General features: G+C 50.1%; 2 long non-coding RNA genes and 2 gene segments (V, D, J or C); all 4 read right to left on the reverse strand.

Moving 5' to 3' along the window:
- Positions 1–3,967: 3,967 nt before the first annotated feature.
- On the reverse strand, positions 3,968–10,749 carry LOC125629019 (T cell receptor alpha variable 4-like). The segment is given in 2 exon segments: positions 3,968–4,269; positions 10,716–10,749. Coding segments are annotated over 2 exon segments (336 nt in total).
- A 2,766-nt stretch (positions 10,750–13,515) lies between these two features.
- LOC142068772 (uncharacterized) lies at positions 13,516–15,800 on the reverse strand. The gene is made up of 2 exons (XR_012664647.1): positions 14,900–15,800; positions 13,516–14,204 (listed from the first exon to the last, which is right to left on the reverse strand). It is a non-coding gene; the product is annotated as an uncharacterized LOC142068772 (long non-coding RNA).
- A 39-nt stretch (positions 15,801–15,839) lies between these two features.
- Positions 15,840–16,554, reverse strand: LOC142068718 (T cell receptor alpha variable 4-like). The segment is given in 2 exon segments: positions 15,840–16,165; positions 16,551–16,554. Coding segments are annotated over 2 exon segments (330 nt in total).
- Positions 16,555–18,779: 2,225 nt separating this feature from the next.
- LOC142068868 (uncharacterized) lies at positions 18,780–21,551 on the reverse strand. Its single transcript, XR_012664790.1, has 3 exons — positions 21,301–21,551; positions 19,442–21,091; positions 18,780–18,861 (listed from the first exon to the last, which is right to left on the reverse strand). It is a non-coding gene; the product is annotated as an uncharacterized LOC142068868 (long non-coding RNA).
- Positions 21,552–27,684: the final 6,133 nt, after the last annotated feature.

Raw genomic sequence — 27,684 nt, forward strand, 5'->3', positions numbered from 1 at the left:
AAGACTTTCACTAGTCTGTGAAAGAAGCTTGTTGGAACATCTCCAAGGGTGAGATTTTACCTGTAAACATTTTCTTAATGTATTAGGCTTAGACTTGCGTGTTTTTGCCTTATTTTGTTTGGTGACTTACTTTGTTCTGTCTTTTATTACTTTAAATCACTTAAATCCTACTTTTTATACTAAATAAAATCATTTTTATTTATTAATTAACCCAGAGTAAGCAATTAATACCTGGGGGAGCAAACAGCTGTGCATATCTCTCTATCAGTGTTATAGAGGGCAGGCAATTTATGAGTTTACCCTGTATAAGCTTTATACAGTGTAAAATGGATTTATTTGGGGTTTGGATCCCATTGGGAGCTGGGTGTCTGGGTGCTGGAGATAGGTGACCTGCTGAGCAGTTTTTGGTTAAAGTCTGCAGTTTTGGGGGTGTGGTTCAGACCCTGGGTCTGTGTTTGCAGCAGGCTGGCATGTCTGGCTCTGGAGTCCCAAGCTGTCATAAATAAAAAGGGAAGGGTAAACACCTTTAAAATCCCTCCTGGCCAGAGGAAAAACCCTTTCACCTGTAAAGGGCTAAGAAGCTAGGATAACCTTGCTGGCACCTGACCAAAATGACTAATGAGGAGACAAGATACTTTCAAAGCTGGAGGGGCGGGGGGAGAAACAAAGGTTCTCTGTGTGTGTGTGATGTTTTTGCCAGGAACAGAACAGGAATGGAGTCTTAGAACTTAGTAAATAATCTAGCTAGATATGCTTTTGATTCTGTTTTGTTTAAATGGCTGAGAAAATAAGCTGTGCTGAATGGAATGTAGATTCCTGTTTTTGTATCTTTTTGTAACTTAAGGTTTTGCCTAGAGGGATTCTCTATGTTTTGAATCTGATTACCCTGTAAGGTATTTACCATCCTGATTTTACAGAGGTGATTCTTTTACTTTTTTTCTTTAATTAAAATTCTTCTTTTACGAACCTGATTGCTTTTTCATTGTTCTTAAGATCCAAGGGTTTGGGTCTGTGTTCACCTATGCAACTTGGTGAGGATTTTTATCAAGCCTTCCCCAGGAAAGGGGGTGTAGGGTTTGGGGAGGATTTTGGGGGAAAAGAAGTTTCCAAGCGGGCTCTTTCCCTGTTATATATCTGTTAGATGCTTGGTGGTGGCAGCAATAAAGTCCAAGGACAAAAGGTAAAATAGTTTGTACCTTGGGGAAGTTTTAACCTAAGCTGGTAAAAATAAGCTTAGGGGGTTTTCATGCAGGTTCCCACATCTGTACCCTAGAGTTCAGAGTGGGGAAGGAACCTTGACACAAGCTGCTAGGGAAAATAGGCTCAAAGGTAAATTCAGCACATCAGGTGACAGCCTGAAGGGGGTCTCTGTGACCGAATCCATCACAGGTCCAGTAAAAGAGATTACCTCATCCACCTTGTCAGCCTAATAACCTCCAACCAACGCAACTGTAATGCTGAATGTATCTATCTGTCTATATCAAAATACCTCCCTTGCAGATGTAATGGGAAGGGTTTGTTTATTTATTTGCATTGTTTTATCTTTTACTGTGCTTCATAGATCTCTCTCCAGGGGATATTCTTAGACTTTTCCAGAGGATCAAATCTCACCAGTCACTTAGGTAAATAGGAGCACCGAGACCTTGGTACATTTGGCTCCAGTGTTTTATTAATCTCTTGTCTTCCCTCACAGCCCCTCTCCCACATGGAATGACACCCAACATTCCTCTCCCCTCCCCTTCCCCCACGTACACACATAGTCCAGAAAAATGTGATATTTATTGTGGGGAGGGGGGGGTGCCGCCCCTGGCTGTCACACTGTGTCTCTCAGAGCACAGTAATACACAGCTCCATCTACCAGCCTCACCCTGCGCTGGGCCAGGGTGCTGGATTTATGTCTCCATAAACCTGCAAACTCGCTCCAGCTCAGGGCTAATAATGATTCCCAGGTATCCAGAAGCTATATATTGAGGCCCTCCATTCGGGAACTGTCAGTACCAAAATATCTATTCATTGGTCTTGACTGAGGCGTGAGAGCAAGTGAGGTTCAATTTGGCTTCCTCCAAACCTTCTGCAGAGACTGGCTGCTGGATCTCGCCTCTGCCTGGGGCCACTAGAAGAGGAAATGAGAAAAAGAATTAATTTACTGGGCATGAAACTTATTGGGAATGCTGTGGGTTCATTCCCTGTGACCAACGCACATCTGTTCTTCTTATGGCTGTCATGGGTGTTTACAAGAGCTAGGGAGAGAGGATGACAGAACACAGAGGCCTTGAAGGGTGGATGGTTAGGTGAGATTGAGAGAAAGTCGGAATGTGTGTTGGGGCAGATGGAGGTAGACAGAGAAAGAGAGACACGAAGAAAGAGAGAGTGGTGGGGAAACGGGAACCTAACTCACTCAAAACAAAAAGCAGCACAATCCCTAAGCCCAGGGTCATTCCCATCCTCACAGCGGAATGATGATGATGATGATTATGGGCGATAGTATGATCATCTTCCATGGAAATTATGGGTCCTCAGGTGAGTAATAAGACCAGTCCTTGAACCACAAGGCTGTTATTTTCCAAAAAAACCGGGAAGATGCCTGTGTGGGACTTCTTTTCAAGTGGGGAGCCTGGCGCACGACAGTGCGCAGCGGAATAGCTGCGTCCCAGCCGCTGTTCTCGCAGCCTGGCCCCTGTGGGAATCAGGGAGAGGGAGGCTCCGCCCTCTCCCCGCAGCTACGAGCCAAAGTCCGCAGTGGGGCTACTGTGGGAACCCGAGCTGCGAGCGACACCTGGGTTAACCGCATAAACCTCCCTCTGTGTCTCTCCGCTATTGACTGCAACTGCCCTTGCTCTGAGGCTGCAAGACGGCTCCCGGTGTCTGTCGGGGGGCGGGCTCCGCGCGGGCGGCGGGGGGGGAGATGCCGCTCAGAAATCTTTTTGCTGTGACAGGTTTCAGAGGAGCAGCCCTGTTAGTCTGTATTCCCAAAAAGAACAGGAGGACTTGTGGCACCTTAGGGACTAACACGTTTATTTGAGCATGAGCTTTCCTGAGCTACAGCTCACTTCCACTGAATGCATCCGGTGAAGTGAGCTGTAGCTCACGAAAGCTGATGCTCAAATAAATGTGTTAACCTCTAAGGTGCCACAAGTCCTCCTGTTCTTTTTACTGTGACTTTCCCAAGTGAGGTGCCCCCTGGGAAATTCCCTGACCAACTGGAAAAGGCGGGTGTTACGGGGATGTTTAGTGACATTTTATTAATTTAGACTCCATGTGCTCTTATTTTCTGTATGGGGAAAATTCGTTTGCAGAACAGTATTTGCTAAACTTACCAGTCCTTTTTCCCTAGTAATATTTGTGTCCATTTCACAAATGCAATGAGAGGATGGTGTTGTGTGTTATCTCTCTCCTGGATCTCTCGCTCTCTCTCTCTCTCTCTTCATCATCTCTCTGTCTCCTTCTCTCTGTCTCCTTCTCTCCTTCTCTAACCTTCCCAGACAAGGTGGCTGAGGTAATATATTTTATTGGACCAACTCCTGTAGCTGTTTCTCTTACCAATATAAGTTGGTCCAATAAAATATATTCCCTCTCCCACCTTGTCTGTCTAATATCCTACGTCCAACGGGGCTACAACAACGCTGTATCTATCTATTCCTCTCTTTGTATCAAAATAGCCTCCTTGCAGATGCAATGGGAAAGGTCTGTTTCTTTTCACTTACTGTGCTTCACAGTTCTCCCTGAAGCAGATTTTCTTAGGAGAGAAATGGGATTTGATCCTTTGGAAAAGTTCTCAGTAAATAGTTAGGCGCACCAAGACCTTGGAAAATGTGCCCCCAAATGTTTTATTCATCTCTTTTATCTCCCCTAATCGCCCCTCTTTCCTCCCGCTCATGGAAACGCACTCCACATTCACCCCTCCCACCGCCTACGCACACAACAGGCCGCAGTGCGATACTTCTTGTCCGGAACCAGCCCCTGGCTGTCACACTGTGTCTCTCAGAGCGCAGTAATACACCGCTGCGTCTGCGAGCCGCGCCCTGCTCAGGGCCAGGGCGCTGGACTTTCTGTCTCCAGAAACATGCAAAGCTCCCTCGGGGTCGGGGATATGAGTGGTTTCCCGGTATCCAGAAACTATAAATTCGGGTCCTCGGTTCGGGAACTGCCGGTACCAAACTACATTCTCATTCGTCTTGATTGAGGGGTGAGAGCAGGTGAAGTTCAGCTCGGCTCCCTCCACACCTTCTGCGATGCCCGGTTGCTGGATCTCGGCTCTGCCCGGGGACACTAGGAGAGAAAACCAGAAACAGAATTAAAGTAGCGGGCCTGAAACGTCTTGGGGACTCTGTGGGTTTACTCCCTGTCACCAACGCGCGCCCTGTTCTTGTGGCTGTCACGGGGGCTAACAAGAGCTAGGGAGAGAGGATGAGGGACCACACAGAGGCGAGAATCAGAGAGAGAGAGAGTAGATGTGTGTGTCGGGACAGATGGAGCTAGAACGAGAGAGAGGTGGGGAAACGGGAACCTCACTCACGCAGAACAAAAAAGCACAATCCCTGAGCCCGGGGTCGTTCCCATCTTCACGGCGGAACAGCAGCGTCTCTCAGTCCCTTTTCTGTCTCTCTGAGCCCTGCGGGAGTCAGCGACAGGGAGGCTCCCCCTTCTCCCGCAGCTACACGCCAAAGAGGGACTGATCCTGCGGCGTGGCGAGCAAGAAATAAACTGCAGCGCTGTTACCGCTGGAACTCCAGCTGTGAGTGACCCCTGGGGTTAACAGCACAAACCTCCCTCTGTGTCTCTCTCCTCTGCACCTGCCCTTCACCTGGGGCTCCGGGACGGCTCACGGTGCCTGTCGGGGGGCGGGCTCCGGGCGTGACAGACAGGAGGACTGGATTTAATGAAAAGCCGAGCGGTGGAATAGACCTTGGAGGCAGCTGACAGGGACCATTTTACTTCAACTGCAGCGCCCTCTGGAGGCCAAATGGGCGCACTGAGGTGAGACACAGAGACAAAACTCTTTGCACGGTCACTTTCTCAGGAATCATAGAATCATAGAATATCAGGGTTGGAAGGGACCCCAGAAGGTCATCTAGTCCAACCCCCTGCTCGAAGCAGGACCAATTCCCAGTTAAATCATCCCAGCCAGGGCTTTGTCAAGCCTGACCTTAAAAACCTCTAAGGAAGGAGATTCTACCACCTCCCTAGGTAACGCATTCCAGTGTTTCACTACCCTCATAGTGAAAAAGTTTTTCCTAATATCCAATCTAAACCTCCCCCACTGCAACTTGAGACCATTACTCCTTGTTCTGTCATCTGCTACCATTGAGAACAGTCTAGAGCCATCCTCTTTGGAACCCCCTTTCAGGTAGTTGAAAGCAGCTATCAAATCCCCCCTCATTCTTCTCTTCTGCAGGCTAAACAATCCCAGCTCCCTCAGCCTCTCCTCATAACTCATGTGTTCCAGACCCCTAATCATTTTTGTTGCCCTTCGCTGGACTCTCTCCAATTTATCCACATCCTTCTTGTACTGTGGGGCCCAAAACTGGACACAGTACTCCAGATGAGGCCTCACCAATGTCGAATAGAGGGGAACAATCATGTCCCTCAATCTGCTTTGCTATGCCCCTACTTATACATCCCAAAATGCCATTGGCCTTCTTGGCAACAAGGGCACACTGCTGACTCATATCCAGCTTCTCATCCACTGTCACCCCTAGGTCCTTTTCTGCAGAACTGCTGCCTAGCCATTCGGCCCCTAGTCTGTAGCAGTGCATTGGATTCTTCCGTCCTAAGTGCAGGACCCTGCACTTATCCTTATTGAACCTCATCAGATTTCTTTTGGCCCAATCCTCCAATTTGTCTAGGTCCTTCTATATCCTATCCCTCCCCTCCAGCGTATCTACCACTCCTCCCAGTTTAGTATCATCCGCAAATTTGCTGAGAGTGCAATCCACACCATCCTCCAGATCATTTATGAAGATATTGAACAAAACCGGCCCCAGGACCGACCCCTGGGGCACTCCACTTGACACCGGCTGCCAACTAGACATGGAGCCATTGATCACTACCCGTTGAGCCCGACAATCTAGCCAGCTTTCTACCCACCTTATAGTGCATTCATCCAGCCCATACTTCATTAACTTGCTGACAAGAATACTGTGGGAGACCGTGTCAAAAGCTTTGCTAAAGTCAAGAAACAATACATCCACTGCTTTCCCTTCATCCACAGAACCAGTAATCTTATCATAAAAGGCGATTAGATTAGTTAGGCATGATCTTCCCTTGGTGAATCCATGCTGGCTGTTCCTGATCACTTTTCTCTCATGCAAGTGCTTCAGGATTGATTCTTTGAGTACCTGCTCCATGATTTTTCCAGGGACTGAGGTGAGGCTGACTGGCCTGTAGTTCCCAGGATCCTCCTTCTTCCCTTTTTTAAAGATTGGCACTACATTAGCCTTTTTCCAGTCATCCAGGACTTCCCCCATTTGCCACGAGTTTTCAAAGATAATGGCCAGAGAGAGAGTTAATCATAGAATCATAGAATCATAGAATATCAGGGTTGGAAGGGACCCCAGAAGGTCATCTAGTCCAACCCCCTGCTCAAAGCAGGACCAATTCCCAGTTAAATCATCCCAGCCAGGGCTTTGTCAAGCCTGACCTTAAAAACCTCTAAGGAAGGAGATTCTACCACCTCCCTAGGTAACGCATTCCAGTGTTTCACCACCCTCTTAGTGAAAAAGTTTTTCCTAATATCCAATCTAAACCTCCCCCACTGCAACTTGAGACCATTACTCCTCGTTCTGTCATCTGCTACCATTGAGAACAGTCTAGAGCCATCCTCTTTGGAACCCCCTTTCAGGTAGTTGAAAGCAGCTATCAAATCCCCCCTCATTCTTCTCTTCTGCAGGCTAAACAATCCCAGCTCCCTCAGCCTCTCCTCATAACTCATGTGTTCCAGACCCCTAATCATTTTTGTTGCCCTTCGCTGGACTCTCTCCAATTTATCCACATCCTTCTTGAAGTGTGGGGCCCAAAACTGGACACAGTACTCCAGATGAGGCCTCACCAATGTCGAATAGAGGGGAACGATCACATCCCTCGATCTGCTCGCTATGCCCCTACCTATACATCCCAAAATGCCATTGGCCTTCTTGGCAACAAGGGCACACTGCTGACTCATATCCAGCTTCTCGTCCACTGTCACCCCTAGGTCCTTTTCCGCAGAACTGCTGCCTAGCCATTCGGTCCCTAGTCTGTAGCTGTGCATTGGGTTCTTCCGTCCTAAGTGCAGGACCCTGCACTTATCCTTATTGAACCTCATCAGATTTCTTTTGGCCCAATCCTCCAATTTGTCTAGGTCCTTCTATATCCTATCCCTCCCCTCCAGCGTATCTACCACTCCTCCCAGTTTAGTATCATCCGCAAATTTGCTGAGAGTGCAATCCACACCATCCTCCAGATCATTTATGAAGATATTGAACAAAACCGGCCCCAGGACCGACCCTTGGGGTACTCCACTTGATACCGGCTGCCAACTAGATATGGAGCCATTGATCACTACCCGTTGAGCCCGACAAACTAGCCAGCTGCAGAATCCATTATCAATTGAAAAAGGCGGGCGTTACCAGGCGTGAACTGAAATTTTGTTAATTTAGATTCAATGGGGGGAAATTCCATTCTGCAGAATCTGATTTGTTACGCTTAAGTTGCCAGTCATTTTTTTCCAGCAATATCTGTGGTCACTTCACAAATATAATTAGAAGCTGGTGATATAAGATTTAATCTGTCTGTGCGTCTGTCTGTCTATCGACCCCTCATCACACGAACATCGAAATATCTGGGAATATTGTAATTACTTTCCTGGTTTCACCTTTAAAGCTACTTCATCTTTTTTTCCCGAATTTGATTGCCTTATAATACAGCCAAAGAGTCCAACTTTCTCACATTGAAGGAACAGCCAATCACTGAGTGGTGTGATAAGAAAGGAGAGATTAGTAGTTTCTTATTTTAAAAAAACTAGGCTATTTTAAATGGTTTGCCTACAGGATTTAGCTGCTAATATTCCACGAACATTATAAAAATGATAGATAGATAGATAGATTAGATAAAGCTGTCTCGGGCTCAGGCCCTACATTCGGATTTTCACAGGAGCCTGGGGGAGCTAGGCACCCAAATGCCACTGAACTGGCTTCAACATCTCTCTATGCTTCTTTAGAACCCACCTCCACTCAAATGTTCTCTTTCTCCTTTCTGGCTTCTTAGTTTGCCCTTCCCTTCTTTCTTCCAGCACCCCCTTGTCTCCCACCCACATACACACACTAGCCCTCAGAACCACAGAATAGGGCCTTGTCCACATTTGCAAGTTGGAGCGCATTAAATCAGCCCCAGATGTGAAGTGTCCACCCTGGCAAGGCACTGAGAGTGGCTGGATTCCGCAGCTGGAGCACTCCTGGTAATCCACCTCCACAAGAGGCATAGAGCTAGCTGCTCCCAGGCCAAAGCACCACGGTGCCAGTGTGGATGCCCTGGTCTATTGCTGCACTCTGATTAGCCTCTGCAACGTGTCCCACAATGCCTGTTCTAGCCACTCTGGTCATCACTTTGAACTCTACTGCCCTGCCCTCAGGTGAGCAACCGTCAGACCCGCCCTTTAAATTCTCTGGGAATTTTGAAAATCCCCTTCCTGTTTGCTCAGCAAGCCATGGAGTGCTCTCAGTGCATCTTTCCAGGTTACCATTCCTCCATGCGCCAGGTGATCCCCAGCATGGAGCAATGCCAAGGTGCTGGACCTCACGGGGGGAGGGATAGCTCAGTGGTTTGAGCATTGGCCTGCTAAACCCAGGGTTCTGAGTTCAATCCCTGACGGGGCCATTTAGAGATCTGGGGCAAAAATTGGGGATTGGTCCTGCTTCCAGCAGAGGGTTGGACTAGATGACCTCCTGAGGTCTCTTCCAACCCTGATATTCTATGACAGACAGATATTATTATTTGGGGGGAGGGATAGCTCAGTGGTTTGAGCATTGGCCTGCTAAACCCAGGGTTGTGAATTCAATCCTTGAGGGAGCCATTTAGGGATTTGTGGCATAAATTGGGGATTGGTCCTGCTTTGAGCAGGGGGTTGGACTAGATGACCCCCTGAGGTCCCTTCCAATCCTGATATTCTATGATTCTATGATTCTATCAGCGTTTAGGGAGAGGAGTCTGTCCAATCCCAGCTGTGCTCCAGCCATAGGAATTATGATACCTATGGACAGATTTCAAGGGTCATGACTGAAAGGAGCCATGACCAAGACTCAGTACAGTGCAGGGTAAAAGTGAAGGAGCTGCAGAACGCTGACCACAAGGCATGGGAGGCAAACTCCCGTTCCAGTGCTGACCCCATGACCTGCCAATTCTACAAAGAGCTGGACACAATACTAGGGGATGACCCCACCTCCATTGTGAAGACTACCATGGGCACTTCAGAGGCCGTGCCAGCCCAGAGTGCAATAAGACAGGAGGAGTAAAGTGGGAGCAAGGATACTGAGAAGGAGGAGGGCCCAGAGCCAGAGGACAATTCACCATCCATAGATGCATGAAGCCAGGAGCTGTTTTCAAGCCTGGAGGAAGGTAGCCAGTCACAGCAGATGGAGCTTGGGGAAGAGCAAACAGCAGAGGAGGCGCCCAGTAAGCAGTTTTGATTTTGAGAAGGGAGTAGTTGGCTACGGGTTGTTGGGGTGAGGAGGGTTGCAGAAAGAAGGGTCAGGCCTGTGTGCATGCATAGATGTGGAATAGGGTGTTGACGTGCTCTCTCACATCATGGTAATCGGCCTCCATGATCTCATTGAAAGTCTCATGCAGAAGCTGGGCAATCTGCTTATGCAGATTCCTTGGCAGAGCTACTATGCTCCTTGTCCCAGTAAGGGTAACATACCCACATCATTGTGCCATGAGTGGGGGGCACCATTGCTGCACACAGGCAAGCCACATAAGGGCCAGGACTAAGCATTCTTGCAGAAGACCCTCCCGTGCTTCCCAGGTCACCCTCAGCAGTGAGATATCTTCCAGGATGAACCCAGCCTGTGGAAAATGTGTGGACAGTGTTCAGTATAGGGGGCCCCTGAAGCGGTTGGCTCTCCCCAAGGCACAGGACCCCAGGGGACAGTACAGCCCTGGAAAAATCAGTTCCCCTTGTCCCTGTGGTTACTCACCATTTCGGGGCTCTTGTGGGTTATGTGCACTCACCTGGGGACAGGCAGTTTGTGCTATTGTGTGAACTGTGCTTGTCTTTAAGATCGGCCGAATCATTGCTCTGTCTAGTGTTAACAGTGCTGCCTCTGTTAAATGTTGCATTTTGTCTTTACAGATACTACCTTGAGATCCCAGCCATCCTTGTTGTCAATGGCTGAAGGCTGAATGGCTGCGCAGACTCAGGAAGCGGCCATGAAGAAGCAAGAAGTACCTTCTGCATGAAGTTATGCAGCAGCCCCTTGCTGAAAATCAAAAAGTGTGGAAGTGGTGGGAGAGTGAGAGGAGGGTCCACAAGGAGAACATGGATCACCGGAAAGAAATCGTGGAGAAGCTCCTAAGCATTATTGAGCACCAAGTGGACTCGATGCAGGTGCTCGTAACACTGCGTATGGAGCAGATCCACGCCCACCCCCACCCCCATGCAGCTCTTGTCCCAAAACTCTTTTCCTCGCACCCCTATGCCACCACGAACACAGTTTGCTCAACATCCTGTTTCTTGTCACCACCAGCTGCCTCCAACACCTGCACCTTCGCCATCCAGCCCTGCAAACTCCAACCATTACCCACTGCATCCAACCCCCATCCCTATGCAATTTAGCCCGGATGAAGTGCAGCACTGTTTGCACGGCACTACAGATGGAAAGGCTGCATAAGTCACCTGGACATATGCCAATCTGTAATGGTGCTGGGCCCCTACCACAACCTCCCTCCACTCTTCCGCCACTGTGCAGATGTGTGATCCCATTTGTGTCTCTGGAACTTGTCTTTTGTAAATCTTAATAATCGAATTTTGTTTTTGGTTTGAAAGCATTCTTTATTGCATTAATTAAAAGCAAACATAGCCCAGGAAAGCAACAGTCACTGCTAGTCAGTGCATCATACGTAGTGTGGAAGTAAAAAAAGGGATAAAGGGGATTTGGATGCAGACATCTTAGTTTTCTTAGGAATAGAGCAAGAGTCAGGCTAACTCTAACTCTAATAACTCAAGACTTTAAGGCAGGGCCTCGGCGAGTGGGAAGCAAGTGGAAAAATTGTGAGATGCTGTTTTGACCTTGTGTTAGATAAGAATGGATCGCAGACTGTAGCAGGAACTGCTGAGAAAAAGTAAGATATCAGGAAGGAATATATATAAACAAGATGTGGCTGTTGATCATTATTGTATGCAACAAAAGGTATAAATGCTTGCCCCAATTGTTTATCGGGCGGAGACCTGCCTAGAAAGGGGGAATCCCTGTCCGTGCGTACTCTCCCCCTTGCAATTGCTTGAGAATAAATTGTCTCTGACTTCTTGCAAACAACCTAAGAGTGAAGACTGCATTTTTCTTCCACAGTAGCAATTATGCAATGCATTGGGACGCGACCCCTTCCGCGTTCCCATAAGTCTTAGCGGCAAAAGAGAAAGAGGTGCTTTGTGGGACAGCTACCCAGAGTGCACCGCTCCGAATAGTGCCACAAGTGTGAACACGCTATTGCGCAGGCACCTGACAGTGTGAACACACAACAGCGGATTTCCTTCTGCGCTCTCTGAGTGGCGCTGTAACTGCCGGTGCTGTAAATTTCCCAGTGTAGACATGCTCTCAGTCTACATTTGCAGATGTAAAATGCCGGGAGTAAAAGCACACCTCAGAGAGCACAGAAGGGAAAGCGCTCCTGTGTGTTCACACTATCAGCTGCCAGCCCAACCGCATGGCCACACTTGCAGCACTTGCAGCGGCATTCAGAGCGGTGCACTGTGGGCAGCTGTCCCACAGATCACCTCTTCCCCTTCTGCAGCTGAGGCTTGTGGGAAGAGGGAGGTGGGGTGCTGGGCATCCTGGGCCCTGTTGCAATGCCCCGTCATGCATCGCTTTGCATTCCAGCAGCCTCTTTGCTTCCGTCCATGTTTGGCGCCATCTTTCATAGTTTTTTGTATTGAGCGCTCTGTCTTCCCTTTCGGTCTGAGGGAATGGATCCCGAACTGATGAGGAATGTGCTGATGAGGCTCGCCAGCACATCACAAATGGCAGATGAGTTACTCCTTAAACTGCAACATGAGGATAAAGAGTCTGACAGTGACATTGACATACATAATGCATACGACATGAGATTGCTTGTGGCATTCACGGAGGTGCTGACCACAGTGGAACGCTGCTTTTGGGCTCTGGAAACAAGCACCGAGTGGTGGGATCACATTGTGATGCACGTCTGGGATAACGAGCAGTGGCTGTAGGAAAGGAAAGCCACATTCATGGGACTGTGTGATGAGCTTGCCCCAGCCCTGCGGCGCAAGGACAAGAGAATGAGAGCTGCCCTGTCTCTGGAGAAGTGCATGGCAATTGCACTGTGGAAGCTGGCTACTCCAGACTGCTACCGATCGGTTGCTAACCAGTTCGGAGTGGGAAAGTCAACCGTTGGATTCGTGTTGATTCAAGTGTGCAGGGCCTTAATCGCATCCTGCTCCGAAAGACAGTGACTCTGGGCAACGTGCTTGACATTGTGGATGGCTTTGCACAAATGAGCTTTCCTAACTGTGGATGGCACGCACATTCCTATTCTGGCACCAGAGCACCTAGCCACAGAGTACTTTACTCACAAGGGGTATTTCTCAATGGTTCTCCTCTCCAGGCGCTTGTGGATCACCATGGGCATGTCACAGACATTAACGTAGGCTGGTCCAGAAAGGTGCATGACACACGCATCTTTCGGAACACTGGCCTGTTCAAGAAGCTGCAAGCGGGTTCTTTCTTCCCAGACCAGAAGATCACTGTAGGGGAAGTTGAAATGCCCACTGTGATACTTGGGAGACCCCGCCTACCCCTTAATGCCATGGCTCATGAACCATACACGGGGTAACTTGACAGCAGTAAGGAGTGGTTCAACAACAGGCTGAGCAAGTGCAGAATGACTTTGGAGTGTGCTTTTGGCCATTTAAAAGCCTGCTGGTGATGCCTGTATGGGAAGCTGGACATGGCCGATGACAATATTCCTATGCTTATAGCTGTATGGAACCATAATATTTGTGAAGGGAAGGGTGAAAGCTTCACTCAGGGCTGGACCGCAGAGGATCAGAGCCTGGAGGCAGAGTTTGAACAGTCAGAGACCAGGGCTATTAGAGGGGCACAGCTTGGGGCCATGAGGATCAGGGATGCCTTGAGGCAGCAGTTTGAAGCTGAAAGCCAGTAATATTTGTTGCTATGCTAGGGATTGCAGTGCTTGTAATGCTAGGCAGTGATTGGGGCACATGATGCAAGAAGGGACCTTAACATAACTGTATGTTGCTTTGCAGAGATCTCTGGTGCTTTCAGTTAATAGAATAAAGATTGCTTTCAAACAAACACAATTCTTTCATTAAAAGACAACAATAGAAGGAGAGAGTCAAATGAAAACATTCATCAGCTGGGAGTGGGAGGGGGGATTGGGGAAGGGAAGGTCTCAAGAGGAGAAGGTGTCCCGGGACAGCTACAGAGTTATGTATGTCCAGGGATCATACCTAGCCTTCTCCTTCGGAGTACGATGCAGCAGGTGCTGTACTTCAGCAGGGCCAAACTGCAGAGGGATGGGTGCTGAGTGCAGTGGGAGTCCACGGGGCTGGACTGTGAGGAGGGAGGAGTGGAATGCTGTGGGTAGAGAGTGGAGCCAGGAGGTTGATAAGAGTGTGTTGGTGGTGTGGGTGGGGTGGGGGGTGCACAGGAAAGAGTTTTGTGACACCGGCTGCAGGGGAGGGCGGGCGTGGAGCTGCTCTGTTTGAAGAGCTGGTATCGCCTGGAGCGTGTCCGCTTGGTGCTCCATAACTGTTAAGAGCTCCTCCGTGGCTTCTTTCTGGTGTGCCATGTTCTCCTTTCGTTCCCTCTTCGCGCTGTCCCGCCACTCCTTCAGTTCCTTTTTCTCAGTGGTGGAGTGCATCATAAACTCATGCAGAAAGTCGTCCTTAGTTCTTCTTGGACACTTCCTAATTCTTCCCAACCGTTCTGCCACTGATAACAAAGAGGGCGGCTGTGCTCCCAAGGTCATCTCTGTGAAGTTTAATGCGACATTTTACAGAAGCAGTATTGTTTGCAACACAGACAACAGTGATTCAGTGCTTTAAAACAGAGCCAGTACTCACACACCTGTCACTCACTCGCTGACCCCAGGCAAGTACACATGAGCCACAAGACCCCCAAAATGGTGAGTAGCTGCAGGGGCAGGGTAAATCACTGTTCCCAGACCCTGCTGTACACTGGGCACATGGCTCTTGGACACTTGGGGAGAGCCAGCACTGTAGGGTGGGCCTGATAATCATTCCTGTCCCCACACTTTCAACAGAAGGTGGTCATTATGGAAGATAATGCTGCTGAGGGTGAGCAGGGAATCAAGAGAGGGTCTTCTCCAAGCCTGTGGCTTCTTCCCTGGCCCCTATGTGGCTAGCCTGTGTGCAGCAATGGTCCCCCGCCCGCCCCCAGTGACAGCACAGTGGCACGGGAAAGTTACCTTTAATGGGGCAAGAAACAAAACAGCTCTGCCAAGGAACCTGCGGGAGCGGATTGCCTGGTATCTCCATGAGAGTTTCCTGGAGATCTCTAAGGGAGATTCCCGTGAAGTGAGGGAGTGTATCAACATCCTGTTCTGCCGCTCAAACTAGGCATGAGCTGGGAGACAAGCCGGCTTTCTGCAACCCTCCTGCCAGCAACAGTTCGCTTCACCAATTCCCAAAATCAGATCCACTTACCAGGGACCTCCTCTCCTGTTTGCGCTTCACCAAGATCCGACTGCTGTGACTGACTAGGCTCCTCTGGGGTAGAAAAGAGCTCCTGTCTGCATGCATCTCTGGTCTCCGAGCTATCCTCTGCCTCTGGGTCTCCCTCCCCCTCTTCAAAGATTGCCTCCTCCTGGCTCGGTCCACTCTCGACTGGCACGCAAACCAACGAAGTATCCACGGGGGACTTCACAGTGGAGGTGAGGTTGCCACCGAGTATCGCGTCCAGCTTTTTGTAGAACCGGCAACTCGTGGGCACAGCACTGGAGTGGAGGTTTGCCTCGTGCATCTCGTGGTAGGCATTTTGCAGCTACTTCCCTTTGACCCTGCACTGAAATGTGTCCCGGTCATGGCCCCTTTCTGTCATGCATCATGAAATCTGTCCGTAGATGGCATAATTCCGACGGCTGGAGTGCAGCTGGGTCTGGACAGCCTCCTCTCCCCAAATGCCGATGAGGACTAGCAGCTCGGCATTGCTCCAAGCCGGGGATCGCCTGGTGTGTGTATCAGGCTTGGCCACCTGGAAAGATGTGCTGAGACCACTGCACGCATCACTGAGCAAACAGGAAGGGGACTTTCAAATTTGCCAAGGAATGTATGGTACGGGGCTGACGGTTGGTCACCTGAGGGCAGAGCAGTAGAGTTCAAACCGATGACCAGAGAGGTGGGAACAGGCATTGTGGGACACCTCCTGGAGGCCAATCGCAGCGCTGTCATCGCCACGGTGTCTACACTGGCCCCGCAGCGCTATAGCCCAGGCGCAGAAAGCTCGACGCCTCTCGTCGAGATTTTTTTTAGAGCGCTACAACTGTGCAGTTTCCGCCCACTAAGTGGCTTGGCAGTGTGTACACCTCGGGAGTTACAGCGCTCAGAGCTGCTTTACTGCAGGGAAACTTGCCAGTATAGATGGGGCCTATTGTATGGAGACCGCCCCTGGCTGTCCCACTGTGCCTCTCTGAGCACAGTAATACACCGCTGCGTCTGCCAGCCTCAGCCTGCACAGGGCGAAGGTGCTGTTTTCTTTATCCTTGGAGATGTGCAAGGTTCCCTCTGGGTCAGGGCTCTGAGCGGTTTCACTGAATCCAGTCACTATTAATTCGGGTCCTCGGTTCGGAAACTGCTGGTACCAGAATATATTATCACGGCTGGCTGAGGGGTGAGAGCAGGTGAGGTTCAGTTTGGCTCCCTCCAGAGCTTCTGCTGAGACCGGCTGCTGGATTTTAGCTCTGCGCTGGGAGACTGGGAAAGAAAAAGAGACAGAGAATTAAGTCATTGGGTATTAAATTTCTAAGCAACTTTAGGGGTAAATTCCATCTCCCTGAACCCCATCCTTCCTGGGACTGCCATGCCTGTTTAAAACAGCTAGTAAATAAGAACGTAAGAATGGCCATACTGGGTCAGACCAATGGTCCATCCAGCCCAGTATCCCGTCTACTGACAGTGGCCAGTGCCAGGTGCCCTAGAGGAAATGAACCTAACAGGTAATGATCAGTGATCTCTCTCCTGCCATCAGGGGGTTGGACTAGATGACCTCCTGAGGTCCCGTCCAAGTCTGATATTCTATGAATCTATGAATCCATCTCCACCCTCTGACAAAACAGAAGCTAGGGACACCAGTCCTTACCCATCCTGGCTAATAGCCATTACTGGACTTCACCTCCATGAATTTATCCAGTTCTCTTTTAAACCCTGTTATAGTCCTACCCTTCACAACCTCCTCAGGCAAGGAGTTCCACAGATTGACAGTGCGCTGAGTGAAGAAGAACTTCCTTTTATTTGTTTTAAACCTGCTACCCATTAATTTCATTTGGTGGCCCCTAGTTCTTATATTATGGGAACAAGTAAATAACTTTTCCTTATTCACTTTCTCCACACCACTCATGATTTTATAGACCTCTATCGTATCCCCCCTTAGTCTCCTCTTTTCCAAGCTGAAAAGTCCTAGCCTCTTTAATCTCTCCTCATATGGGACCAGTTCCACACCCCTAATCATTTTAGTTGCCCTTTTCGGAACCTTTTCTAATGCCAATCTATCTTTTTTGAGATGAGGGGACCACACTGTGCACAGTATTCAAGATGTGGGTGTGCCATGGATTTATGTAAGGACAATAAGATATTCTCCATCTTATTCTCTATCCCTTTCTTAATGATTCCTAACATCCCGTTTGCTTTTTTGACTGCCACTGAGCACTGCTTGGACGCCTTCAGAGAACTATCCATGATGACTCCAAGATCTTTCTCCTGATTAGTTGTAGCTAAATTAACCCCCATCGCATTGTATGTAGAGCTGGGGTTATTTTTTCCAGTGTGCATTACTTTATATTTATCCACATTAAATTTCATTTGCCATTTTGTTGCCCAATCACTTAGTTTTGTGAGATCTTTTTGAAGTTCTTCACAGTCTGCTTTGGTCTTAAGTATCCTGAGCAGTTTAGTATCATCTGCAAACTTTGCCACCTCACTGTTTACCCCTTTCTCCAGATCATTTATGAATAAGTTGAATAGGATTGGTCCTAGGACTGACCCTTGAGGAACACCACTAGTTACCCCTCTGCATTCTGAAAATTTGCCATTTATTCCTACCCTTTGTTCCCTGTCTTTTAATCCGTTCTCAATCCATGAAAGGATCTAGTAGTCGGAAGAGAGAATGCAGCAGGGAAGGGGGCGGGACAGGGGTGTATCGGGTTAGATGGATGGATGTCGGAAACACGAAATCTTACTCAAAACAAGAAGCAGCACAGTCGCTGATCCCCAGATTTTTTCCATCCTCCCCAAAATCTGGGTGCCTGTGCTCTTCTGCAGGGATCAGCCCCTTGTCTCTCTCTCCAGCCCCGAAGACAGTCACTGGGACAGAGGCTCTGTCCTTTTTTCCTACAGCTGCAAACCCAGGAGAGAGAGGGAGAGAGACGCATGCAGTGATGCTGGTGCTGGATTTTGGGATAGGTCACTCCTGGTGCCAACCACATAAACCCCACCCTCCCCTCTTTGCCAACTGCCCTTCAGCTGAGCTGCCAAGCTGCAGAATGCCTCATTGTGTCCGACAGGAGAGTCTGCATGAAAAACCCAAGGGGTGAAATAGCTCCATAGGTCGCATACATGGATGACTTGCAAAAGGCGGGTGTTATCAGGCGGCCCCAGTGACTTACTTATTTACGCTGAATTCCCGCTAAATCGTGGGAGATTATTCAAGCAAAATGGGATTTGCTAACGAATTAGACAATAAATTATTTTCCCCAGTAATATTTGTGGCCAGGTGCAAGGACGGTGTTTTACTGTCTAGCTATCGAGCTTTCAAGATATTGTCCTTGCAGCTGGAGTGAGAAGGGTTTTCTGGTTTCTTTGGGCCATGCTTTATATTGGGCTTCTGATTTCTCTCCGAAGAGGATTTTTCTTAGACCTTTTCCAAAGTTTCAAATCTCAACTAGTCGCCTAGGCAAATAGTTAGGTGCGCAGATACCTTGGTAAATTTTGCCCCAAATATTTTAGTGAACTCTACTCTTCCCTGCTCGTCCCTCTCCCCTCCTCCACATGGAAGCACATCCCACATCCCACATTCCCCCACCCCCACCCCCCGCCCGCCTACACACACTGTCCCAAATACGATATTTATCGTACAGGGGCAGCCGCTGGTTGTCACAGTGTGTCTCTCAGAGCACAGTGGTACACCGCTGCGTCTGCCAGCCTCGCTCTGCGTAGGGCCAGCGTGCTGGACTTTCTGTCCCCAGAGATGTGCAAGGCTCCCTCGGGGTCGGGGCTATCAATGGTTCCCCGGAATCCAGAAACTATAAATTCGGGTCCTCTGTTCAGGAACTGCCGGTACCAAAATATGTATTCACTCGCCGTGACTGAGGGGTGAGAGCAGGTGAGGTTCAGTTCCGCTCCCTCCAAACCTTCTGCGAAGCCCGGCTGCTGGATGTCGGCTCTTCCCGGCGCCACTAGGAGAGGAAACCAGAAAGAGAATTAAGTTAGCGGACATGAAGCGTTTTCGGGGCTCTGTGGGTTCATTCCCTGTCCCCTGCGCTCACCCTGTTCTTGTGACTGTCACGGGTGTTACAAGAGCTAGGGAGAGAGGATGAGGGAACACAGAGGCGAAGGGTGTATGGTCAGGTCAGAGTGAGAGAGAGAAAGTCGGGGTGTGTGTTGGGGCAGATGGAGCTAGGCAGAGAAAGAGAGAAATGGAGAAAGAGAGAGAGGTGGGGAAACGGGAACCTCACTCAGAACAAAAATCAGCACGATCCCTGAGCCCGGGATCGTTCCCATCTTCACCGCGGAATAGCTGCGTCCCAGCCCCTTCTCTCTGTCTGAGCCCTGTGGGAGTCAGCGGGGGGAGGCTCCGCCCTTTCCCCGCAGCCACAAGCCAAAGAGAGACGGAGTGGGGGGAGTGGGGGCCCCGAACAACCCGCAGAGATGCCACTGTTGGAACTCGAGCTGTGCGTGACCCTTGGGGCCTGCCCCATAAACCAGCCCCCCCCCCCCCCGCGTGTCCCTCCGCTGTTCTCTGCATCTGCCCTTCACCTGGGGCTCCAAGACGGCTCACTGCGTCTGTCAGGGGGCGGGCTCCGGCGGGGACAGGACAACGTGGATTTGATGAAAAGCCGCGCGCTGAAAGAGACCTTCTCGAGGCTGCTTTGTACGGACGATTTGGCTTCCATGCGGCGCCCTCTGGCGACCAAACGGGCCCTGGTGCGACACAGAGAGAAAGCGGCCGGTACTGTCACGTGCCCGGAGAGTTCATCCCCGCGGCAGAGTTCACGATCAAGTGCAAGAGGCGGGCGTTGCCAGGCGGTGACCTGAAATCCTGTTACTTTTGACCGAATACTCGCTACATGGGGGCGGGGGTTGTTTTGCAGAATCTGATTTGTTACACTTTCCCCAGCAATATCTGTGGTCACTTCACAAATGCAATTAGAGTCAAGGTTTATCTGTCTGTGGGTCCGTCTATCAACCCCCCATCACACAAACATCGAAGTCCCTGGGCCTATGGTGGTTACTTTCCTGGTTTCGCCTTTAAACCTGCTTCATCTTTTTTCCTGAATTGGGTTCTCGTACAAGTCTACCAAAACATCCAACTTTCTCACATTTACGGAGCAGCCAATCCCTGTAGGGTGTCGTAAGGAAGGAGAGATTAGTAGTACCTTATTTTAACAGACGAGGCTATTTTACATGGTTTGCCTACAGGATTTAGTTGCTAATATACCAGGGTGCTGGGGGACATTATAAAAATGATGATGGATGGATGGATAGATAGATGAGTATATATGGAGAAGGATGGATGGATATGTATGGGGACGGATGCATAGATAGGTGGGTATGTACGGGGCAGGATGGATGGGTATATATGGGGCAGGATGGATGGGAATATATTGAGAAGGATGGCTAAATAGATGGGTATGTATGGGGCGGATGGATAGATAGATCGGTATGTATGGAGAAGGAAGGATGGGTATGTATGGGGCGGATGCATAGATAGATGGGTATGTATGGGGCAGGATGGATGGGTATATATGGGGAAGGATGAATAGATAACTGGGTAGAATAAACCAATGAAGGTTCCATATAACAGGGAAACTCCCAGCGTCCCCCAAAATACATTGACGTCAATATGAGTCTGTCCTTTGCCTTAAGCTGTTTCTGGCGCAGGCCCTAGATTCGGATTTCCCAAGGAGCCTGGGGGACTTAGGCGCCCAAATACCGCTGAACTTCATGTCTCTCGACTTCTTTGGAACCCACCCCGCTTAAATGTTCTCTTCCTCCTTTCTGGCTTCTTAGTTTGCCCTTCTCCTCTCTCTTGTCTCCCTCCCCACGGACACACACTTGCACCCAGCCCTGGAGTAGGGGATTTATTGTACGGGGCCGCCCCTGGCTGTCCCACTGTGTCTCTCCGAGCACAGTAATACACCGCTGCGTCTGCCAGCCTCAGCCTGCGCAGGGCGAAGGTGCTGTTTTCTTTATCCTTGGAGATGTGCAAAGTTCCCTCTGGGTCGGGGCTCTGAGCGGTTTCCCTGAATCCAGTCACTATAAATTCGGGTCCTCGGTTTGGAAACTGCCGGTACCAGGCTATATTATCACTGCTGGCTGAGGGGTGAGAGCAGGTGAGGTTCAGTTCAGCTCCCTCCAAAGCTTCTGCTGAGACCGGCTGCCGGATCTCGGCTCTGCCCGGGGCACCTGGGAAAGAAAACCAGACAGGAAATTAAGTTCGTGGGTATTAAATGTCTAAGGAACATTAGGGGTAAATTGCCTCTCCCCGAACCCCATCCTTCCTGGGACTGCCATGCCTGTTTAAAACAGCTAGGACGAGAGAATGCAGCAGGGGAGAGAGCGGGACAGGGATGTATCGGGTTAGGTGGATGGATATTGGGAACACGAGATCTTACTCAAAACAAGAAGCAGCACAACCGGTGATCCCCAGATTTTTCCCATCCTCCGAAAACTCTGGGTGTCTCTGCTCTTCTGCAAGGATCAGCCCCTTGTCTCTCTCTCCAGCCCCGAAGACAGTCACGGGGACAGAAGCTCGGTCCTTTTTTCCTACAGCTGCAAACCCAAGGGAGAGAAACGCATGCAATGATGATGCTGCTGGATGTTGGGATGGGTCACTCCTGGTGCCAATCACATAAACCTCTCTCTCAGTGTCTCTGCTTGGCAACTGTCCTGTGTCTGCCAGGGGCGGGCTCAGAGGGATGACATGGGTGCTAGACAGCATGAAAAAGCTGTGAAATAGATCCATGGGTCCGCGTGTCTACACGGATCGCTCCTGCTTGGCCTGCAGCGCCCTCGACCGGGAAACTGTAGAAGTGTTCAACACAAAACCTCTCTCTCTCTCTCTCTCTCTCTCTCTCTCTCTCTCTCACACACACACACACACACACACACATATACACACACTCTTTCCCAAGAGAGTTCGTCTCTGCAGCATACACGGATGATTTGCAAAAAGTGGGTGTTGTCAGGTACTCCCAATGAAGTACTAATTTACCCTGAATTCCCGCTAAATTGTGGGAGATTATTAGAGCAGAATGGGATTGATTGATTAATTAATTAATTAGGCATTAAATTGGAGGGTTTTCCGGTAATATCTGTGGGCCCCGAAGCAAGAAAAAGACAGTGTTGTACTGTCTAGTTATCGGTCTTTCAAGATATTGTCCTTGCAGCTGCAGAAAGATCAGGTTTTGGGGTTTGTTTGTGCCAACCTTTGTTTGTTTAACCTTTTACTGTGCTTCAGATTTCTCTCCGAAGAGGATTTTCTTAGACTCTTACCAGTCGCCTACGTGCACAGACGACTAGTGATGGGGTACTTTGGAAAACTTCTAAGACAGTCCCTTTCGGAGAGAATGAAGAAGAACGATAAAGGAAAGGATAAAGCCATGGAAGTAAATAAACCCTTTCAAGACACCTGTAAGCAGATAGATAGATAGATAGATAGATAGATAGATAGATAGATAGATAGATAGATAGATAGATAGATAGATAGATAGATGCAGTGGATGGGGATGGATAGATGGAGGCGCTATATGGGGGTAAACAGATATTATCGATCTATGTCACCATCCTTGTCTTGTAACTGTGGGGTGGCCACACAGGTTACTGGAAAAGACGATTTGCACACCCATTGGCTAGTAAAGCAGAATGTGATTTAATAATTTCCCACCACGTGGCGCGAATTCGGAATGAATTGGTAAGATTTCACTGCACAAAGAACTCCTGCCTTGTGCAAGTGGCCAATGAATTCTGCAGAGGCGGACTCTCTTGGGGAATGTTAACAGAGACAGTTTTCTGGTTTCACCTGCTGGGAGCTCGGGCCGTCTCCCGCCAGGAGCCGCTGCAGTACGAGCAAAAATGGTCCCTACACAGACATAATGACATCCCTTGGTCTCTGCTGCTTCGCCTGGCTTTTCTTGAAGTCGGGTTCTCCTGCCCCCGCCTCCTGCCAGACGCAGTGCAAAGAGAGACAGGCTGGGGCTGGGCGCGGGGGGGGGGGGGTTATGCTGTTACCGGACCCCTCCCAGTCACTCGCACCTCCAGCTCCAGCAGAAGCGTCACTGCCTGTTATTTAGCCCTCACCACTCGGGTAAGCAAGCTCCGGATAACACTGCAGCTGGTAGCTATAGAAAAATGGCATTTCCACAGGGGCAAGGCAGAGACACCAGGGGCTGACCCTGGGGAGGAACAGAGACACCGAGATTCCCCTGTGACCATGGCACCAATGCTGGGCTCAGCGGTTGGGCAGATTTTTGTTCCCAGTAAGATTACACGTTTTCCAGTCTCTCTCCCTCCCCCCTTCTGAATTCTCCCTTCTTAGCTCTTTTAAGCACACCTGGCAGTCACAAGGAAAGGGTGGGGGTTGGCGACAGGAAGTTAACCCATTAATAAAACGCTTAAAAGCTTCACGGCCCACTAAATTAATTCTCTGCTGCGTTGTTTCTCCTTGGCGCCCGGGGCAGAGCCGAGATCCGGCAGTGGGTTTTCGCAGAAGCCTTGGAGGGAGCCGAACTGAACCTCCCCTGCTCTCTCGGTTCCGTCACCACTGAAGCTCTAGTCTGGCACCGGCAGCTCCCGAACCGAAGGCCCCAGTTTATAGTCTCCGGATACCAGGGGATCGTTAACAGCAGCGACCCAGAGGGAGCCTTGCTCACTCCCGCAGAGAGAAAATCCAGCACCTTCGCCCTGCGCAGGGCGCGGCTGGCAGACGCAGCGGTGGATTCCTGCGCTCTGGGAGACACAGGGTGAGAGCCAGGGGCTGGTTCCGGACAAGAAGCTTCCCCCTCTGGAGCTGTGTGTGTGGTGGGAGAGGAATGTGAGTGTGCTTCCAAGGCTGGGGGGTGGGAAGCAAGACGGAAAAAAGAAATCAATAAAACAATTAGGGCCAAATCTATAAAGGTCTCTGTGCGCCTAATTAAATAGTTCGGCGCACAGAGACGTTTTTGTAAATTTCGCCCTAAAGGGTTTATTTCTCTCATTTTGTTCCCCCGGTCACCCCTCTCCTCGGCATCTACTGAAGCCTACCCCACCTTCGGCTCACACCACCCAAACACACCCACACCGGGGAGTGAGATATTTAGTGAAGGGGCGCAGCCCCTGGCTGTCCCGAGCACAGAAATACACCGCAGCGTCTCCCAGCCTCACACGGCGCAGGGCCAGGGTGCTGGACACTCTCTGTCGGCGGAGATGTGCGGGGCTCCCGCCGGCTCGGGGGTCTTCGTGGTTTCCTTGTATCAGCTAACTACAAACTCGGGTCCCGGGTTCGGGAGCTGCCGGTACCAGACTGTGCTGTCAGTCGCCTTGATGGCGGGGTGGGAACAGGTGAGATTCAGCTCGGCTCCCTCCAAAGCTTGTGTGGAGCCCGGTTGCTGGATCTCGGCCCTGCCCGTGGCCACTAGGAGCGAAAGCCAGCAAGAGAATTGATTCAGTGGGCGTGAAACTTCCGGCGGACCCTAGGAGTAAATCGCCTTTCGCCAGCCCCCATCCAGTGACTGCCCCGGGAGTTTCGAAGGGCGGGGGGAGAATGCAGGGGGAAAGGAGAGAGAGGTGCGGCTGGACTGAAAGAGAGGACAAGCGGACGGAGTGTATGATAGAGAGGGTGCGTATCTGGTGAGATGCAGGGTGGGGTAGAGGAGGAGGGTGTCAGGGTGAGCTCGAGGGTGGGGTAGAGGGGGTGACATGGTGAAGTGGAGGGGGTGGGGTAGAGGAGACAGGGTATGTCGCGGTTGGATGGAGGGGGCGTGGGCTAGAAGATGGGGTGACGCGTTCAGATGGGGGTGTGGGGTAGAGGGAGGCGTAACATGCTGAGATGGAGGCAGAGATGGGGACATCGAATTTTATTCACTGAAAACAACCACCAGCAGCACCGCCTCTAACCCCGGGCTCGCAGCCACCATCCTGTCAGCCATGTGGCCGAGGTGTCGAAAGCCACGCTGGCCTGCGGAAGCAGCTACAGCTCTGTGTGTGTGTGGGGGGGGGGGGGCGCTGCCCTTCTGCTCTGCCTCCAGCCCCCGGGAAAGCCAGAGAGAGAATATCCGGCCTTTCCTTTCAGCGGGCGGCAACCCAGACAGCGCGGGGGACCGCAAACCACAGGCCACGATGCCTTGTCTGTGACCCCCGGCTCCTCCCTTTCTCCCCCTCGCCCTGGGCTTGGTAACCGCCAGCAGGGACACGGGTTAACTCCCGCCTCCGCGGTGCAACCCGGCCGAACAACGAAATCGCTCCCCCGTTTACTTCCAGCGCGTGCCAGACGGCGGGGAGCTGTTCACGCGGAATGAGATTTGCTGGTGACTCGGCCGATAAACCAGCTCCACCAGCAACCTTAGTGCCGACGTTGCTGTCTGCCTCCTCTGTGGAGTGTGTGTGTGTTTGTTTGACAGACTGTATCGGGGTAATGGTAATTTTGTTTCATGCTATTCCGTATAATGTCTAAAAAAGGTGACGCCCTGGACTGGATCAAGCCGGTGAAGCCCAGAGCTAGCCGGTGACCAGAGAGATCTGATCCAAGTTCTGTGGTTGCACCATTCCTCCCTTCCCCCCCCCCCCCCCCCAGACCCCGGTGCCCTCCTTCCCGCTGCTCCGCACAGACCCTGCGCGGTTTTTGCTCATCTCCCTGCTGGTCCGAGTCACTGTGTCGCTCGCGGCGCAGTAATAGGTCGCGGAGTTGCTCACGTCGCTGGCCGGTTTCCACAGATGGAAGGATTTGTGCTTTTTCTCGTGGGTGGCATCGAACCCTTTTCTAATCCCTTCATCCGAGTCCTCGCTTCCCGGGTCCCTCAGGAGGAGCCGGGGGGGCTGGCTGGGGAACTGCACGTACCAGAAGACAGCATACACTGCGGCATCATCATAGCTACAATTGAGGCGCAAACCTTCCCCCTCGGACACGGTCATGGGGCCTTGCGTCTGCATCACCGACACTCCAGTGGCCCCTTCTGGAGGGGAAAAAATAAATCCTCGTTGGCGTGAAGGATGTGACAGCTGAGATTTTTTCAAAGCCACCCAAGGGATTCCTGCGCATCGTGCGTAGATCCAAGTCAGGCGAATTTTAAAAATTTCAGACGCTCACTGAATGTAGGGGATTTAGGGCCGTAAAAGGAGAGAGAGAGCGAAGGAGAGATTGAGCGAGAGATATGCTGCCATGGGAAGGAAGACTGCATGGATGGCTGGATAGTGGAAATAGAGAGGAGTGGGTAGACAGAGAAAAAAGAGCGAAATTATTTTAACTGGCAATTTTGTATATTTAGAGGACAAGAGATCAGGGGGAGAAACATTCAGAAATAGGAAATCCGACTCACTGAATACTAAAGCCATCACAACCAGAGAGAACTGGATTGTTAACATCCTCTCGGGGTCTCTGCTCCTCCTCTGCCGGGAGCTTCCTCGCTCCTCTCTGACCACTCCCACGAGTTGTCCGCTTTCTCCTTTTCTTGCAGCTGCAAACCAACGCTGGCTCTCCTGAGGGCCGGAGATTTAAAAGTAGGGAAGCCGTGCTTCCGCGGGAGCTGGGGTGGTGAGCGCCTCCCGCTGCCAATTTACCCCTCCCCCCTTTCTGTTTGGTCGTAGTTGCCTTCAGGATTTCCTCGCCGCCCCTGCGAGGAGGCAGGTGGCCTCACGAATGAAGAGCCAGGGGGGTGAAATAGCTCCGTGTGTCATCATGTCTATACAGGGGACATTCCTGCTGGTTTCGCAGTGCCCTCTGCCGGGCAACTCGGTGAACTGCAGAGACAGATACAGGGGAGCTGAAAAATTGCATTCCTGTAATTACAGATTTCAGAGGAGCAGCCCTGTTAGTCTGTATCCGCAAAAAGAACAGGAGGACTTGTGGCACCTTAGAGACTAACCAATTTATTTGAGCATAAGCTTTCGTGAGCTACAGCTCACTTCATCGGATGCATGTAGCTCACGAAAGCTTATGCTCAAATAAATCTGTTAGTCTCTAAGGTGCCACAAGTCCTCCTTTTCTTATTACTGTAATTATTTCAGAAGATCTTTTCCAAGAGTTTCTTTGTGGTTGCTATAAAATGGGCTAATATATTTCATTGGGAATTATGTTTTTTTAAAATTCAATTTCTTAAGCAATAGGCATTTATCCTCCTATAACATGTCTTTTAAAAAGAATTCTATCTCTGTATTTTAGGGGTTTATCTTGTTTCTGCTCACCAGCGTAGTATGGGAATGCCTTCCACACGTTATTGATAGCAGCAGCAAAGTCCTTAGCGGGCTTCGGGGAGTCTCTGGCTTTTGCCATGTTAAGTGTGAACGTTCTGCTTGGAGGGTTAGAGTTTTTGATTGTATTAATTTACTTTCTGTTTGTTTCGTATTCATTTGTTGTAGGGAAGTTGGTAATGATTAATAATAATATAATAGCAGAAGAAGAATTTTGGTTGGGTGGGTGGTGGGGCTGGATAGAAGAGGGTCACTCTTGTGTTATTCTTAAAGGCCCTTTTTGAGAGCCATAAACAGAATAAAGGGGTGAAACTGGTCCCTCACTCACATCAGTGTACTAGCTCCAGAGTCACTCATGCAGTTCCAGAGCTACTCTGGAATTACATCACTGAAGGTGGAACTACACTCTTGGAGATTTGGGGTTCAAGTTGCAAAAGTGACTTAAAGGATTAAAGTACCATTTTCCAAAGAGACTTTGGACCAAATTTTTAAAGATGTCATTGTAAACTGTGTGAAACCTTGTTAGGCCCTGAGTAAAAACCTTGTTCAAATTGATGTGTGAAACTGTCCTTCACTTAAGGTAGTTGTAAGAAATGTTTACAGGGGATCACACCTAA

The sequence above is a fragment of the Caretta caretta genome, chromosome 13 (genome assembly GCF_965140235.1).
Source record: "Caretta caretta isolate rCarCar2 chromosome 13, rCarCar1.hap1, whole genome shotgun sequence".
NCBI classification, from domain to species: domain Eukaryota; kingdom Metazoa; phylum Chordata; order Testudines; family Cheloniidae; genus Caretta; species Caretta caretta.